General features: G+C 42.5%; 1 protein-coding gene across 4 annotated transcripts in view; it reads left to right on the forward strand.

Moving 5' to 3' along the window:
• Positions 1-18,690, forward strand: part of PTPRG (protein tyrosine phosphatase receptor type G) — a 622,240-nt gene that overhangs the window by 393,708 nt on the left and 209,842 nt on the right. For all 4 annotated transcript variants that reach the window (XM_077325006.1, XM_077325002.1, XM_077325003.1 and 1 more), the window contains exon 5: positions 8,185-8,280. In XM_077325006.1, coding sequence (XP_077181121.1) covers positions 8,185-8,280 — 96 coding nt within the window. The remainder of the gene's footprint in view (positions 1-8,184; positions 8,281-18,690) is intronic.

The following is an 18,690-nucleotide window of genomic DNA, read 5'->3' on the forward strand; positions in this document are numbered from 1 at the left end:
GGACCCAAGGAGACTTACAACACTGCTCTTTCCTTCCTCCATTTTATCCTTACAGAAGTAACCCTATGGTTAGGCCAAGAGCGAGTTTCCTAAAGTCATCCACCAAGCTTCTGTGGCAGAGTGGGAATTTGAACTCGGCTCTCTGGGAGCCTAGTTTGACATTTTAATCACATAGTTTCCGACAAGATATTTTCATTATGCGGAAATCAAAGTAGCATGGGAGAGTGGAATAAATTGGGGGGGGGGGTTGTAGTTCGTCGTGTCTCCATCCACCTACAGAGCTGGTTGATTAAATATACCATTTCAGGGCCATTTGCAGCTTGGGCCTTGTCTATCTGAGGGACCGCTTGTCTCCTTATGACCCCCGCAGAGCACTTCATTCTGCAAGTCCTAATCTGTTGGAGGTCCCTGGCCCTAAAGAAGTGTGCCTGGCTTCGAGCAGGGCCAGGGCCTTTTCGGTCCTGGCCCTAACCTGGTGTAATGAGCTCCCGGGAGAGCTAGGGGCCCTGTTGCAGGGTGTCTGTTGTGAGGAGAGAAAAGGGAAGGAGACTGTAAGGCGCTTTGAGACTCCTATGGGTAGAGAAAAGTGGCATATATGAACCAACTCTTCTTCTTCTCCTCCTCCTCCTCCTCCTCCTCCTCCTCCAAAAGACCAAGAACTCTATAATTCAGTCAGCCATTTAGGGTGCTGCTTTTTCCTCCCATAAGTTCATTTTGGAAATGGTTGCAAAGTCATGTTGGCGTTTTTATTTGTTTGTTTTTCCCAGCTACAAGTAATCAAATGCACTGCGATAAAACTCTGAACTCCCTAACTATTTTGCTATGCTGAAAACTTCACAAAGAAATTAGTTACATGGATAGGGAGGCTTTGCATGCAATTTGGTTCCAAGGAAGAGATTTCACATCCAGCTGGAAAAAGAAGCTGAGAATAATTCCTTCTCACACTGCAGCTGAAAGAAGTAATAATAATTAAAGATTAGTCTGTTCAATAGTTAGCTCCATTGAATCAAAGCAAATCATTCTGAGTATTTTCTTAACTTTTTCTGTACTTGGACTGCTTAGCCCTGTATTCTCGCCCTTCCCGCAAAATATTATGGCTTTCTAACAACCAACTTAACTATTTTCTGTGCAATCTAGTTCCCTTATGCTCTGGAAAATTCACCGTCCTAAAAAAATGTGGATTTTCAAAAGCTAATTCTGTGAGACTTTTTGGTATATAAGGAAGGTGATGGTTAAAGTAAATTCCTGCTTGATGGTCCCTCAGACACCCTGATTACGGAGGGATATTTTTGTTCGTGCTAAATAAGAAACAGTTGGAAACAATCACACACTTGATATTATTTTGCTTTTCTACTTCCCTCAGCAGTAGGATTCTTCAGGGTAACCTTTTACGGGTCATTTCGTGAGGAGAGAATAGAGGATAACGTGGGGGTCCCTTGTGGTATGTCCTTTAAACTTATTTAAACTTATTTATTTATTTATTTATTTATTTATTTAGATTTCTATACCGCCTATTTCTTCGCAGCTCTGGGCGGTTTACACAGAACATTATTACTTACATGGAACATTACATAACATCAAACAACTTTAAAAAACATCAAAAGATTACAAAACCAATTACTTGCATAAGTAAAACAGGTAGCCCAGCATTCTGAGTCTCAGCACAGTATCAATCTCCCCCCCCCCTCCAAAACTTCTTACCATGGGACATGACATGATAAAAACATGAATTACAAAAAAATATAGTATAGAACAATTAAAAACTTAACAACTAAAAGTTGTGTCCTTCAATGCCTGTTTCTAATCTTTCAGAGGCAGGAGGACAAAGATGGACAGCCCCAGATGGATGAGTGGAGCTTTGATAGGCAGGCCAGTTTTATTGAGCCTCAATCAAAGGAAAAACTCTGTTTCACAAGCCCTGCAGAACCATTCAAAGTACCACAGGGTTCTGGTCTCCCTTGGGAGTGTGTTCCATCAGGCTGGGGCCAGGGCCCAAAAGGCCCTGGCTGTGGTTGAGACCATATTAATTTCCTTGAGGCTAGTGACCCTAAGCAGATTTTGCTGTCTTGAACTTAATGCCTTTTCGGAGTTATATGGGAATTGGCACTCCCACAGGTAAAAATAAACTTTCTACCTGTCAGCTTTCTTTTTTGCACTGTAGAGTATACACACACAAAAGCCTATGTGGATCTGTTTTCTAGTGGAATCCAAGTTGCTTTTTTAAAAGCTTGGGTTGCTTTTAAATATCATGTAGTTTATCTATTTGTGACTATAAGCCATAATATCATGGACAGAGACAGTATACTTTTGAATACTATATACAATATGTTTGTAGGCTTCCAAGAGGCATCTGGTTGTCCGCTGCTAGAGATAGGTGGTTGGGTTTGACTAGATTCTCTGTCTGATCCAGTAGGACTCTTCTTACTTTCTTATGCTTTGGGAGGGATCACTTGTGGATATCTTTGTTTGGCCACTGCTCAGAAAACCATGTAGTCAAAATCCATGGGATATATTGTTTAAAAACACACTGGATCTGCATCCATGTTTATTTTAACAAATCTTTCACATTTACCCAAAACTGTATAGCAACCATTAATTTTCTTATATCATTATAGACCAGTGGTTCTCAACCTGTGGGTCGGGACCCCATTTGGGGTTGCTTGGCCCCTTCCTTGGGGTCCCCAGATTTCTGGTTGCAGCGGCAGGCAGAGGTGGCGGAGCCATGGCAATGGCCGCCTCCATGCCGCCTTTAGTGTGGTGCGCCTGCTTGCACACACACGCACCCTCGCCTGCCACTCACACACGGATGCTTCCGCCAAAGCCGCTGCCAAAGTTGGGGTCGCCGACCAGGTAAGGTTGAGAGCCGCTATAGACCAAGATGTTCCAAAATGTATTTGGCACCCTGAATAAGAATGCTAAATTCATTTGAGGTTGCCTTCCATCTTAGTACAGTATGAAGGTTATATGTTAAGATGCCTTATTTATGAACTAATTGGTTGTAGGGTTCTGCAAAAGTGATGTAAGGTATAGTCTGTTACTGTTACTTGGGCTTTTCATCTGACTTAGATAAACAGACTCAAGCAATCCCAGCTATAAAAAAAACCCCAAATTGTATTAATTTTAACGTAAGTGCCTAAAAATACCTTGTTGAATTTCAATTACAAATTGAGAGTTATCCAAACCTGGAGGCCATTCATTTTTAAGACATTGCCAGGGATCTATGAGTTTGACAAAACAGTTAGTGTATTCTCCAGTTGTATCCCACAACTCTGCCCTACAAATGTACTCACTGCTGAATTCTCTAGATGTAGAGATGTAAAGATGGCACCAAAAATGTACCACGCGGCTAGAATTTTTTGCTATCTAGCAGTTTATTGCTAGTTTTTCTGAATTGTGATCATTATTGGTTTCAGTGTCAAAATTAAGGCTTTCTCATCTTCATGATTGCTGACAGGCATGGGACTGTATGCAAGCTGGGTTGACATTAGACAGGGTTTTTGAAATAAAATGTAAATCCATTAAATGCATTGCTTTTGAGACTTGAACTTCTAGGCATGTCCTGAAAGACTATTTTGACAGTACTAGAAACATCCTTGCAAATTACTACTAATAAGTCTATCGGTTTGGTAACAACAGACTCCCAATTCTTTGAAAACAACAGCACTTTATTATTAACACCAACCTGTGAACATAGGAACAGCCTGGACTTAAACACATTTTGGCTAGCCCTCCAAAGAATCTGATTGGTCCTAAGCGAGAGCAGTTCATTGGTCCATAAGTTCTTGTAATAAGAGCCTCTGGTTGGCTAAGTAACAGTCCTTCATTTGCATGGGAGGCAGTAGCAGCAATATTGAGTCCACGTACAAAAAAAATAGTATAACCTTGAAACGTTGAAGTTATGTGAACTTGGCTTTTATTTGGCCTTTTGCATATAACGTGTGAAAATCACAGTGCACATTCATTCTCAGGGTGTTTCCAATATATGGTCTGTCCAGAACATCCAGCCACACAAAGGCAAAGCCAGTTGATGTAATGGGTCTTCTCAGAACCATTAATTGATACTTTGCATTTCTTCTACAAGTAAAGGAATATTCTAATGGTGAGTCAGGATAGAATATCACCATTGTGACAGGTTGGCAGCCTCATAGTTCTTCCTTTTGGCACATTTCGAGAGTTACCAGCAAGGATACACAGAAGTCTTCAAAGAAGCCATCAAGTGTGTGAGCTAAGTGATTTCAGCCTTCTGCACAAAGAATAACCCCCCCCCCCCCGAAGCCCAACTCATGTCCAAAGCATGGTACACCTAGTTCTTTCTGAGAAGAGCTTTTGGAAGAACTGTCTTACCAAATGGAGGTCTCTGTCTGTCTGTCTGTCTCACGTTTGAAAAGCAAGACACAAGAATGTGTGCCCAAGGTACATAGATTCAGATGCAACTTATAACAGGAAGTATGTTTTAATTATGTGACATGGAGCTGCAATACCTGAAAGTGAAATAACTTTTTGGGGGGGTTTAAGGGTCTTCTACAAGTAAAGAAATATTCTAATGGTGAGTCAGGATAGAATATCACCATTGTGATAGGTTGGCAGCTTCATAGTTATTCCTTTTGGCACATTTCGAGAGTTACCAACAAGGAGCCTCTTGTGGTGCAGAGTGGTAAGGCAGCAGAAATGCAGTCTGAATCTCTGCCCATGAGGCTGGGAGTTCGATCCCAGCAGCCAGCTCAGGGTTGACTCAGCCTTCCATCCTTCCGAGGTCGGTAAAATGAGTACCCAGCTTGCTGGGGGGTAAACGGTAATGACTGGGGAAGGCACTGGCAAACCACCCCGTATTGAGTCTGCCATGAAAATGCTAGAGGGCGTCACCCCAAGGGTCAGACATGACCTGGTGCTTGCACAGGGGATACCTTTACCTTTAAGGGTCTTTACCACTGGCCACTGAAAGGAGAGTGAAATTCCCATATCTGTTGATTCTCAAAGCAGAGTCCTTCAACCAGACCACACTATCAGTTTCCTGTGTTTTCATGGCAAGACAAGCATAGCTCCCCGTTTTGGAAACTGTCAGTAATGATGATTTAGTCTCTCCGTTCAAAGTGCTGGAAAAAGTGGCCTCCCATGCGAATAGAGGAATGATATTGAACCTGCAGGTGCTGCCAGCACTCCAAGGATTTGTAAATGTGGGAACAGTTGATGCACAGGTGTTGGTTATACAGCACAGAAGGCCATCTGCATGTTGCTGCCGTGTGCGTGGCCCTAATTTGCAGTGCTTTTCTGTTAATAAATTAGGATGGCTCCTGCAGGAAAGCAGATGGAGTTAAACCATTCCTTGACGGCTTTCATATTTGTGAAGCAATACATCACAATAGCTCGGCGATGTGATTCCCCAGCAGCTATTGCACACGGCTGCTGCTTTGCCCCAAAATACCATCTTTGTTTTCTGCTTGCAGCTCTTTTGCCTGTACAACCAAAGGGATTGAAATAAAAATTGTGATGTTTAACCGCTTCTAGAGACTTGATGATTAGATGCTTGTAATCCTTGTAATCCACATGGTATTTCAGGCGGACTGTAATCTTTTTGCAAAATCGTCGAATTGCCTTCTGAAAGTCCTGAACTTTATTTTTACAGGGTTTGTAACGAACAAATTATTTGTGCAAGGCCACATGAACATCCTAGGCTGAAGAATCTAATAAGGCCCACTTATCTTTTGCAGAGAACCTGTTCGGGGGGAGGGGGGTCCCCATCTTAATCAGGGCAAAGTGGGTGGAGCCATGTACATCATCCAGGGATGTTCGAATCAGCCAATCACCGCTCCGTAGTAAAACAACCAATCAGAAGACTGTGGGAGAAATCCATGGCGGAAGCAGATGGTTAAACTGCCAGACAGAGCTGGAGGGTAAAAGAGAGAGTAAAATGGAGTTCGTGAATCAGGACCTATTTCAAAATTCCTCACACTGAGGAGGGAACTCGAGGGAATTTTCCTTGGAACAGGGGAAGTCATAAACCCATTCTAATAAATGTTCAGCACTTAGTGAGGTGCTTTGGCTGGAAACCGAGTTACCGAATTGTTAAATAAAACATGTTTTCTCAACATGTGTTGTACAGTTCTGAGGCCAGTATTGGAGAACCACTAAGCTTTTTACTCCCTGAATCAAAATGAAACTTTTAGAGGAATAAGCTGTGTCGCAACCTATATTTAACACACTAAGTGCAATTTACCAGGTTCAAGGATCCGTTAGAAGCGCTGACTGTTTCCCCAAAAACCCTGCTCTCATATTGCACTACCTGTTTTCCTACAAATGCTGCAATTTAATAAAACAAAAGGCTGTGCTGAAATTATCCCAGCATTTCAGCCCTTATCCCCTCTTGTCCTAAGAGAAGAAATGTACAAGTGGGATCTTTTCTGCTGTTGCCCTTTGACTCTGAAATTCTCTTCCCCAAGCCTATCTCCTGATGCCAAGGGTGTTTAGACTCCCACTAAAAATATTTTAAGAGCCTCTTGTGGTGCCGACTGATAAGGCAGCAGACATGCAGTCTGAAAGCTCTGCCCATGAGGCTGGGAGTTCGATCCCAGCAGCCGGCTCAAGGTCGACTCAGCCTTCCATCCTTCCGAGGTCAGTAAAATGAGTACCCAGCTTGCTGGGGAGTAAACGGTAATGACTGGGGAAGGCACTGGCAAACCACCCCGTATTGAGTCTGCCATGAAAACGCTGGAGGGCGTCACCCCAAGGGTCAGACATGACCCAGTGCTTGCACCCTTTACCTTTAAAAATATTTTCCAGCTTTTCAGAGGCATTTATGATTTCATTCATTCATTTATTACATTTGTATACAGCCCTTCCCTGATTTCTGTATCTGTTTTCCCCTCTTGGGCTTGACTGTTACTGTTTTTCTTCTTAAATTTATTTTTTTTGCTGTTAATATTCCGTTTTTGATGTTTATTAATGAATTTTATTAATGAGGCAATGGAACCACTGTTGGGTGAAGATGGAGAGACTCTGACAGAGGACAGAGAGAAAGCAGAAAGGCTCAATACCTATGTTTGTTCCCTGAATAAAAATATGGACACATCTTGGTATGGTAGTAGGCAAGGGATTGTGTCTGGGTGGCAGGTGGACATGGGCAGAGAGATTGTTGAGTGGCACCTGGCTGCACTGGATGAATTCAGATCCTTGAGCTGGATGGCGTGCACCCAAGATTGCTCAAATAATTTTCTGGAGAGCTATCATCTTCAGGACCTCTTGGAGGAATGGAGTAGTGCTAGAAGACTAGAGGAGAGCAAATGTTATCCCCACCTTCAAAAAAGGGAGGCGAGAAGTCCCAAAAACTACAGGCCAGTGAGTCCAATCTCAGTTGCAGGGAAGATAAAGCAGCAGGTATTAAAGGGGGTGATCTGCAAACATCTGAGGGTCAATTTGGTGATCCGTGGAAGTCAGCACAGCTTTGTCTCCAGCCGGACCTGCCGAACCAAGGTTGTTTTCTTCTTTGACCAAGTGACAGGCTTACGAGATCGTGGAAACTCAGTTGATGTTGTTTACTTGGATGTCAGCAAGGCTGACAAGGTTCCCCATGATGTTCTGATGGGTAAACTGGACAACTGCAGGCTGGATTTTTAGATAGTTACATTCATAGGGAACTGGTTAGAGAACTACACCCAAAGAGTAGTTGTCAGTGGTGTTTCATCAGATTGGAGGGAGGTGGACAGTGGGGTCCCACGGGTCCCCACTGTCTGAGTCCGGTACTTTCCGGTACTTTTCAACATTTTTATCACTGATCTGGATGAGGAGGTGGAGGAATTAAATTTGCAGATGACAACAAATTGGGAAGAGTAGCAAACACCCCAGAAGATAGAGATAAAGTTCAACGAGATCTGAGCATGTTGGAAAAGTGGGGGAATGAAAACAAGATGCAGTTCAGTAAACGCAAAATTCTTCTCTGATGTTAGTGTCACATGACCTTACAATCTGGGGACTGTTGAGATTTGTTTTTATTACATGGGCTGGTGTAGCTCTGTCAACAGCCAATATCATGAAAATTCCTGGATCTGTCTCAGAAATCAACCTACAAAAGGATTTGCAATGTTCTCTAACATTGTGTCTTTCCTTCCTTTCATCATTTTCTGCAACAGCTACGCTAAAAGTTCTTCGTCTTTATGTCTCAATATGACTTTGTCCTTCAATTTCCCACAGATGCAGATTTATTTCTACAATCCCGATGACTTTGACAGCTTTGGGACGGCTATCCAAGAGAAAAGAATCATAGGCACCATGGCTGTGTTCTTTCAAGTAAGTCAGGCATTGGCCTGAACTTCTTTAATTAAGAGGGAACAAAGTCTCGGTGTGACTGTTGTTGTTGTTGATGATGATTTTATTTGTACTGTTATTGTGATAATTATTCATGGAATTGTTTCTGTCTTAATGGATGCATCTGCTTTCCCATTCACACCTGTCTAAATGAAGGATATTTCTCCTTGTCTGCTGTGTGATTTAAAATGTAAATAAGTGTGTTTAGAAACATAATGAAAATTTTTGCATGTATTATTCTGATTTTTATAGCTGCTTGACTGGTGCACAGATTGGAGAACCCATTTATCATAGAACTTACCTTGCTACTGAAGCATGTTGCTCAGGTTCTTGGAATATTAATGGGCAAGTTAGGCTGGAGGAGAACTTTAAATTCAGACGCATCTTGCTAGCATATTCATCAATATCTTCAGTCTGTTCTCCTGTCCTGCCTTCCTTCTTTTTCTGTAGCAGCGTCTTATTATAAATTGTTGGAGAAACAAAATTTCTCAAGGAAATCAAGTTTTCCAGCCCAGTGGATTTATGGAGCCCTCTTTTTTTTTTCTTTAATAAACTGCTTTTTGCAGGAATGCAAATGTTCCCGTTTGCTCATTTGCAGGTTCAGCACACCTGAGGACTTGCAGTACTTTCCAAGGGCCGCTGCTTATGATGGCTGACAGGTCAAGTCAAATTGAAGTGGTGTTCAGCTTCTTTGTCTCATTATATTGGAGAAATGGTTTTCCTTTTCTGAGTAAAAGGATAAATTGAGGTGAAAGTGATGGTCCAGCCTTATTCCAGTAACATGTCACAAGTGCATACACACAAGCTGTACCTTTCAGGCTCCCAACATTGAGGAAATTGCCTGTCTTTTAGCATTTTTTTGTTACATGTCTGTGTGAGTGTGGGTGTAGACTAAGCTATCTTAATAGCTAGAAATGGTCATTACATCTGGGAGGGGGGCACATTTATGAAAATGTAGCCATAAATACCCTATTTCCAGTGCATCCTAAGGCGAGTTACACCTTTCTAAATGCATTGCAATCAGTGGTCTTAGAAAAGGGCAACTCTGCCTAGTGTCACATTATGAAGGAGCTCCAGTCCGGCTGAGCCACCATAATGGAGGTGGCAAAGTTCCACAGGCTCCACTATGCAACATTTAGCACACCCCTTGTTAGATGACTATGGAAGGTAGGAGGGGGCTGGCTATCCTGGTACCTTGGGAGTTATACGGGTTAGGAGGTTTTATGGGATTTTATGGAATTTATATTTTTATGTAACCCGCCTTGAGTCTTTGGAGGGCTATACATTTAATAAATGTTGTTGTTGTTGTTGCTGCTGCTGTTGTTGTTGGGCTTTGCCAAGAGCTTTCTATCAGTGTGGAACAGCCAGGGAGGAGTCTATAGCTTTATTGTAGGTTGCTGCCATGAACTGAATGGCCTGGCTAGCCGGATCTCATGAGATCTTGGAAGCTAAGCAGGGGCAGCCCTATTTAGTATTTGGATGAGAGACCACCAAGGAAGGCCAGGGGTCCTATGGAAAGGAAGCCAATGGCAAACCACCTCTATTAATCTCTTGCCTTGAAAACCATAAGTCAGCTGAGACTTGATGGCATTTTACACACACACACACACACAAACACACTGTGTAGGCTGTTAGAACTTGCAGCAGTGAAGGGTCAAATGCATATTTTCTTTCAAGGGAGGTGGAGCACAGACTCCCCTGGGACTGCAACTGTGTTCAGTCATTTTGAAGCAAGGAAATGCTAGGGTTACCCATGGACTTCGTTCTGCCTTTTCTCAGGAGAGGAGAGATGACTTTCCAGCTCAGAAATGTGGCTTTGATATATTTTTTTTGAGACCAGATGCTATTAAAAATAAACCACTTGACATTAAGCTGAGCATTTTAACAGCCGGGAAGATAATTGGCCAAATTAATTAGGTCATGGATAGTGAAGAAAAGGTGGAGATATTGTGCTGCAGGAAAGTGGCCTCTGCAGTATAGACGTGGGTCGGCATTTATAACGCTGCCAAAGAATAAATTTTATTTAAAGGGAGAGGCGAAGCTTTTTATCGGGTGACCAAGGAATGCACAGCATGAATCACCTGAAGGCAGTACATGTTGTTATCGTTTGCCACACTGTCTCCTGCGGTGTGTCTCATATATTTTATTTCCAAAAGTTTTCCTTTATTAAAAACAAGGAATGTTTCTTCGAAAATACATAGTGGAATAGTGTTATATTTATTTTTCATTTATTTGTTTGTTCGTTTGTTCATTTATTTGTTTATTTGTTTAGATTTCTATACTGCCCATTTCTTTGCAGCTCTGGGCAGCTTACACTGAACATTATGTAACTTACATGGAACATTATATAGACTATAACATCAAAACAACTTTCAATAAAGCATCAAAAGATTACAAAACCACATTTATAATATAAATAACAATTAACAGTAACATTGGGAGAGTCATGAGCGGGCTCTGGGGGGATCAGCAGGTGTTCTGAGTCGGTCGGCCTCAAGCAAATGCCTGGTGGAAGAGCTCCCTCTTGCAGGCCCTGCGGAACTGTGGAAGTTCGGGCAGTTTATGGTCATTTGTGCAGCAAGCTTGATCTCTTCTGTCCTCCTAAGTGTCCTGTCACATCTACAAGAACCTGCTGTATCAAGTGAGCATATCAAGGAGTCCTCTCTTCTTTATGCTTGTCCATGCCTGTTTTTCTAACTATAATTGCCCATAATGTCAGGGTTTCTTTTAAAAGCTGAGCCTTTTAACTGCAGTGCAAAGTATCTACTACCTCACCACCATTATTTGTCTGTATGTGAGTGAACAGTTCTGTCTAGCACATATGAGATCAGGAAGGAGGAATCTCAGGCTGATGGGATCCATTTATGAGAATGCAAATCTACACATATTGTTAAAACAAACTCTTGTTTAATGAAAATTATCCTCTGGTTTGCACATGAAGGCAGAATGAGGTAGTTGAATCCAGAGGAGAAAGAACTGACCATGCTTTCTGATTACAGGTTAGGGTCCACATTTTTAAAAGACAGTTCTCTTTTTTTAAATGCCTGGTTTTTACTGATATAGAAAGTGGAATCCATGCTGTACCCACGTTGTACCACATCATTCTGCTGCATGGGTAGTAGATCAGGCCTCAGCCCTATTTTGGAAGATGGTCCATGCATTGTACATAGTCTTGGTTCATTAACCCGAACCATCAGGCTCTGAATTTACTCCTTATTCCTTAGAAGAAACTCATCCCATAAGCATGCAAAGATGAAGGACAAGACATTTATATTATAGTCAATGATGATTCTGTCTTAAATTGGTTTGCCCACTGATTCATGTTGGCTGCTTAACTAACTGAATCTCTTCATTACATAAGTTCACATGACATCACCGTTCGGACCCATTCCATTCCTACAACTCTTGACACCATCCTCCATGGCTAACATATATACCTTTCTGTCCAAAAGGGGGCATACTTGACTCTTTTCTTCTCTATTTTATTCTCACAGCAACCATGGAAAGTAGGTTAGGCTTTAAAGTGATGGTGATGGGGCCAAAGTGTGACACAGATTCATAGCAGTATGCGGTTCTGAACTTGGATCTCCACAGTGTTGGTCCGAACTCCTGTGCCATATTTTCTCTCTATTAATACTCGCTCTAAAGAACTGTAATCACTGACGTAAGTCCCAGTCTCCTGGTTCCCACTCACTGGTGCGCTGTGCTTCAAAGCAAGCAAGCAACAACACCAACACACACACACACACACACACACACATACATACATACATATAAGACAGTGCAGAACTGGTTTCTTTTCACCTGTTTACCCCTTTATCATGTACCATTAACCCTTCTTTAAGTGTAGAAATTTAAGGTAGCTGAAGAACTGGGATTTGAGTCAGAAACTTACTTATATAGCATGCCACATGAGGGTCTTACTCCCTGTTTTGGGGTGGACATGCCTCAGCAACATGAGAACATCCCTTTGTCCTTTTTTTCATTTCTTTTTTGACAGTGGTGATTCTGTATCCATGTTCTGTTTGGCTGGATTAAAAGGCTTTTGAAAAACGCAAAGCAGACTTGGAGTAAAGTTAAAGTGACCAACATTGAGAGTTTCCGATAGCTCCAAGCTTTCAAAGTCATGCTGAATATCACAGTATGCTTTCCCTGAGTTCCTGTAGGCTATTTCTCTGCTCCATTTGGTTTCCATTGTAGTTATAATCTCTGCTGCATATTGCATGCTGCCGCATCTCACTGAGTGGGAGCCACTGAACCGTGTCTTTGGAAGACCTCATGAAATAAAAGGTTTCTTCCTGAGCTATTATAGGTTGAATGATCCTCTTAACCTTGTTTTATGCAGCATTACAGAAATATTTTTACGGGTATTTCCCTGCCCAGAAAGTTCAGGACGAAAAATGTTACTCTTTTATGCATATGCTCTGTCTCTCTCATCCTTTTAAAGCCAAGCAATAATTATTTGTTTCCCTTATACACATGGTACAAGGTTGAAGAACAAACCTAGTTTCATAACCATTGATGAATTTGTAAATTGCACACCGCTTACTGTGTAGCTGTGGAACAAAGTTTGTCCTCTAAGTTCAACAAAGTTTTATTCAAGGTATAAGCTTTCGTGTGCACACATACGTCTTCAGATACAATGAAGCTTTCGTGTGCGCGCACACTTCTACAGATGTGGTCACTGCTGTTTTGAGGTGTGCTTGTAACTCAGTGCTTCCATTCTAATCCAGGGACCCCCCCACACACACACACATTTCCCGTCTTCTTTCTAACTATGTCATCAGCAGAGAAAGTGAGTGTTCCATGGTTATACTTTCACTCTCAAAGAAAGAGAATATTTGGGAAGATCAGACCCGGATCCTTGCATTGCAGGATCAGACCCAGATCCTATGCATATTATCTCTTTCCAGATTGGAGACTATATCTAAAAGAAATTTACACTGAGGGAAATTTACATTGAGAGAAATGTACAATGCCTTGCAGTCCCCTCTCTGAAGCAGTCATTTTCTCCAGGAGGACTGATTTCTTTAGGCTACAGATGACCCATAATCCCAGGAAAGAAATCCTGGTCTGGGAGCGGCGCCTAAGAAATTTAAGTAATAAATTACATATTGGCCCTGCTCAAGCTTCAAGTGAGTCATGAGTGAACAGAAGCTTGCCTGAATCCAGAGTTCATAATTTATACTTGAGGTGAGATTTTGGCCACTTGAATATCCAACTTCCTCCAGTTTCCTACTCTTATCACAGAAGCCACCAGAGAGAGCGAGAGAGAGCAGGAAGCAGTCAGAAACTTCTTATTGGTAGCTGGATCCAGCCTCAGTTTAGGCTTCCATACGCTCCAACTTTTGCCATCACTGAGAAGATAAGAACATGTTATGTATTCCGTCCACCACAGAAGAAACCCGTTCACCTCAGAGTCTCCTCCCTGAGGAACATTTGTGCTTCATGTCCTTGGTAGTGCTGTGAGGCACTTTGAGAAGCCACATTTTTGATTGAACAGTAGAATTTAAAAAATCATAAATAAATAATAGCTGAGGGACTTCTTGATTCACAGTTAGGTTTGCTAACTTTATTATGGGAAATTCCTGGATGTGTGGGTTAGCCAAGGGAGGAGGAGGAGAAGGAGAAGAAGAAGAGTTGGTTCTTTTATACCACTTTTCTCTACCCAAAGGAGGCTCAAAGCGGCTTACAGTCGCCTTCCCTTTCCTCTCCCCACAACAGGTGGGTGAGGCTGAGATAGCCCCAATATTATTGCTCAGTCAGAACAGCACTATCAATGCCATGGCAAGCCAAAGATCACCCAGGTGGCTGCATGTGGGGGAGTGCAGAATCAAACCCGGCATGCCAGATTAGAAGTCTGCACTCCTAACCACTACACCAAACAGGCTCCAAACACCCTTAGCAAGGTGTAATGCTATGGACGCTACCCTCCAGAGCAGCCATTTTCTCCAGAGAAACTTGCCTCTGTGTTCTGGAGGACAGATATAATTCTGGGAGATCTCCAAGCCCCACATGAAAGTTGTAAACCCCCACTCACAGTGACTGCTGTAACCCAATTCTCTTTAATAGTATCTATTTTTTTCCTTTTTTAGATTCTATATCGAGTGTTAATGCTGTACTTTGTAATTATTGGTGACACATTTAATAATTAAGAACCCTCATTTTTGCCCGTTTAATAATTTAACTTCAGTTTTCTTATTCATTTCATTTCATTTCAAGGACACTTGCCAAGAGCCAGTACACTGGGCCAGAAAAGGAGTAAATTAAAGTAATGATGACTTTATTTTATATTTGGTAGTAATAAAGTTTGTGATATATTTGAATTTTCTGTGTTTTTCCATCAGTAGGCCCTTCTGTGAGATTGTTCTGAACCTTTCAGTTATTATTAATCAAATAAATAAATAAATAATAAGCACCATAATCAACATTTCCTCTTTGTGGTCATCTGTGCATTACACATATGGGTCTTGAGTGTGCCCGGAATCCACCTCATTAACAAGATGGACTGTGCACACTCAGAGCCCCATATATGTTTGCATGCACAGATGACCACTCCAAGGACACCAGTTACATGCAAACAACCTGCTTTTCTAGGGAAGAAGGGGAATATACTATAAGAATTTAAGAAAAAAATGCTGTTGGTGTTCTTCTTTCTCTTTATATACCCTTTTAGCAAGCTCATGCATGCGTTTTACAAACTGATTCTTAAACTCTGGGGGGGGGGGGTCATTTACAATATCTTTTCTGAGCAGCAGATTCTCAGATAAGAATTCAAATGCAGCCCTACTTAGAAATGCTTCCTTTGCCAGGCTGCTTGATACAGTGGGCCTGACGACTGACTAGAATTACAAGGTTAATAAGAATGAAAAATCTGTACAGGCCCAAGCGGTATATGTCCCCAGGTGGTTAGCTGAGGGTGTTTCAGACTGTGGTTACACACTCAGAAGGGAGTGATTATTTAAGAATGGCTCTGCAGGGGTTCCACGTTTGTTGTTTCTCAGGGACTCCAGACTCCATTTGTTTCCAGCTTAGAAATACCAAAAAAAAAAAAAAAAGGTTCTCAGATTTACAGCCTTGTGAACTAGAAGCTAAATGTAAATATTAAGATTTACATCTTGTATCCATATATTATATTTTAAACAGTCACTGAGGATTCAGTTTAATCTTCATCTCTAGCCTCAGTGAGGTGTGCTGCAAAGATTTCTTCCCTTGAGTTTGATAAATTATTGCTCAAATTTAAAAAGGCAGGATGGAATTTTACACGCTGCCTCTCTCTGCCTCTCTCCCTCCTTCCACGGATGATAGATATGTTAATAATCTTGAACGCTATTCATTATATATCTTTAACGTTTCTTCTCCATTTATGCTCACTACGCTGTCTTTGGCAGGTCAGTCTAAGAGCTGTTGACTTCACCCAAGCCATCCTAGGTCCAACCTATTACTATTAAGATACTAGTATCAAGGCCTGTTGTAACAATGGACTAGAGGAAGCTAAGCACATGTCCCCTCTTGGAGAGGCTGACAGGCAGAAGGCAAGGCAGTGGGTGGACTTGCGGGGGCAGCCTGCCATAGGGGTGCTCCCACACTGGCTGAGGTGTGTTTGGGGAGTGGGAGCAGATGGTGAAGTAAACACTGGTGCACTAGGGGCATGCAATTCCTACTCTTGCATCCCTCCTCCCCTCCAGAAATTGTTATTTCTGAAAAATCCTGGATTCCAATAGTGACAAAGCATTTGGATCCTGGATTTTTTGTAATCCTGATTTTTTGGGGTCCAATAGACCAAAGATGAAAGGGGGACTGTCAGGGCTACAGAACACAGCTGAGCTGTGGCAAGGACATAGCTACCTGTCTTTCAGGTGTTTCCCCCTTTTTTTCTTCAGTCTCCTTGCCTAGTTTAATATGACTGCAGAAGAATGGGGAAAACAACATCTTGGTGGTGGGGAGTAGTCTCCTAGCCTCTCAGCTGTTTTCCCTGACCCTTCCTGGTTCCCAAAAATATCCAGGATTTTTTTCTGTATTCTGCCCTCTCCCCTCCTGATTTTCCCAAAAAATCCTAACTACTTTTAGAATGCCAAAATATACCTGAAAAAAATACCAGCAAGGTATTTTGGACTCTGGAAGATCCAAGGCACACCTGAAATGATGTGGAGCCAGAACCGCATATGCGTAAGCATAAAAAACAGACTCTGATTTCTAGCTCTTTTACAGATCCTATATCAACTATGGCAGTGGTCCCCAACCTGCGGGCTGCGGCCCGGTGTCGGGCCACGAAGGCCATGGCGTCGGGCCGCAGTTCCCTCTCCCCTCCCCCCCCCACAGTAAAAAACTTCCCAGGCCGCAAGCTTGCGGCCCGGGAAGCTTCTTACTGCAGGACGGGGGGGGGAGAGGGAATCAGGGCCGCGCCCACGCATCGCACATTGGGTGCGGCCGCGAATGCGCGATGCGCGGGTGGGGCAGTTGCCCTGCCGGTCCCCAGCCTAAAAAAGGTTGGGGACCACTGAACTATGGTTTATGTGGCATAGAACCAATGAATCATAAAAATGGAGAGGAAATGAGGAGGAGGAGAGAAGCTTGGGCAGGTAGAAAAAAGGCATTGGGGGACAGAGGTAAGGCCCAAGGCCCAACCAAGCACAGGCAACCCCTCCCCCAGGCAGAACCCACCTGTGCCCTGGCTCATCTCACACGACAACGAATGTATCTCAATATGGCCCTTACAGCGAACAGTTTAGATGCCCCTATCCTGTATTAACGAACGAGAAAATACTGCTATCGGCTGCAAGTCGCTTTAGGTTTCTGGACTCTGTTTCAGATGCCGATCCCGCCTAATTCCACAACCCCTTCCTCGTGTCATTTTTTTCCGCCTGTATTTCTGCCTTGTGCCATGGCCTGTGCCTCCAGATGCTTACTTGGCACTCTGACTGCAGCAGCTGCTTAGATTCTGACAGGTGATTGATTATAGGACTGTGTGAAAGACAGGGTGTGGGGAAGTGTCGGAGGTAACCATGCCGGCTAGTTTGATAAAAATGATTGTCCTTGGAAACAAACACCTTGTGTTGCTTTTTTTCCCCCCCGCCTCTGTTCTGCCAACAGGCATTTGCAGTCGCTGGATCATGATGGCTGCAACCTGCTGGGTTGAAAGTTTTGCATCCATGGGCCGACTGCGCGGTGTTGGAGGATAATCTCTTTTATGTGTACCTTTCTCCCTTAGTGCCAATGCAAACACTCTTTCTTGCCTGATAAATACTTTGGTGGTGAATCTCGGTAAGGCACAGGAGGGTGAGGGAGGAACTCGGTGGCTCTGGGCTTTCTCCAAAAGCTGCACTTTTCTCTGCAAATTACACGGCGGAATGAGGGTTTACCAGACCTGTTCATGCCTATAAAAGTACGGGTAATATTACAGACTGTACATGCACACAATGGGGTGATAATTTTATAACTCTTCTTTTGCCCCTGAAAAAAAAGAAATAGAAAATTATATCTAATCCAAATGGCGTACGTATGTTTCCATAACTGGAGATTGTGTGGAAATGTGATCCCTCTCAAGGATTAGCGATATCTTTGGGGAAGGGAATTGGATCCTCTTTTTATCCTTTCAGTCAGGAGAAAATATTGTAATCTTCCAGTATGTCACCTCAGTAGAAAACAATTCCATGACGCCCCTCCCCAGGTTTCTTCTCATGTAATTGAAGATGCATTCCTTATCCCAACCCCCATCTTCACCTTTATGGATGATACTCATTTTAATTAACATCTTAGTCTAATGATCACCCTCTTTTCTCCACCCATAGTGGGGAGAGTCCTGGCAGCTGTTTGTTCATTCATTCATTCATTCATTCATTCATTCATTCATTCATTCATTCATTCATTCATTCATTCATTCATATTTATATACCGCCCTCCCCGAAGGCTCTGGTGGCCTCGTATTATATTTTGACCAGTCTCTAGTTTTCAAACACAGGAACCAGCTGCATCAGAGATTAGCAAGCGGCTCTAAACATTGTCTCCACAGTGAGGTCAGAGCAGGAATAGAATCTAAATTATCCTGTTGAAGTAAAATAATGTGTAAAAAGATGTGCCGGAACTGGTTCAGGGTGGTTTTTTAAAAGTGTTTTAAATTACCATCAAATGAATTCAGATAGGCTTATTTTCTGCCACTTTCTGTGGAAGAGGTATCAAACATTGAAATGCAAAACTGATTCCCTGGAGTAGCATTTGCAAGTCTGTATGCAAAATTGTTCTCTTTTTTTGGGTAATTTTTGTAGCTCCTCTTGTAGAATTCAAAGTAATTTTTGTTGCATTAATAACTGATGCCCTATGCTAAGTCTAAGGCCAGTGAAATCCATGTACCTCTGCATAAGCAGCCATTCAGATATGCTGATCCTTGGTCAT

The sequence above is a fragment of the Paroedura picta genome, chromosome 3 (assembly GCF_049243985.1).
Source record: "Paroedura picta isolate Pp20150507F chromosome 3, Ppicta_v3.0, whole genome shotgun sequence".
NCBI classification, from domain to species: domain Eukaryota; kingdom Metazoa; phylum Chordata; class Lepidosauria; order Squamata; family Gekkonidae; genus Paroedura; species Paroedura picta.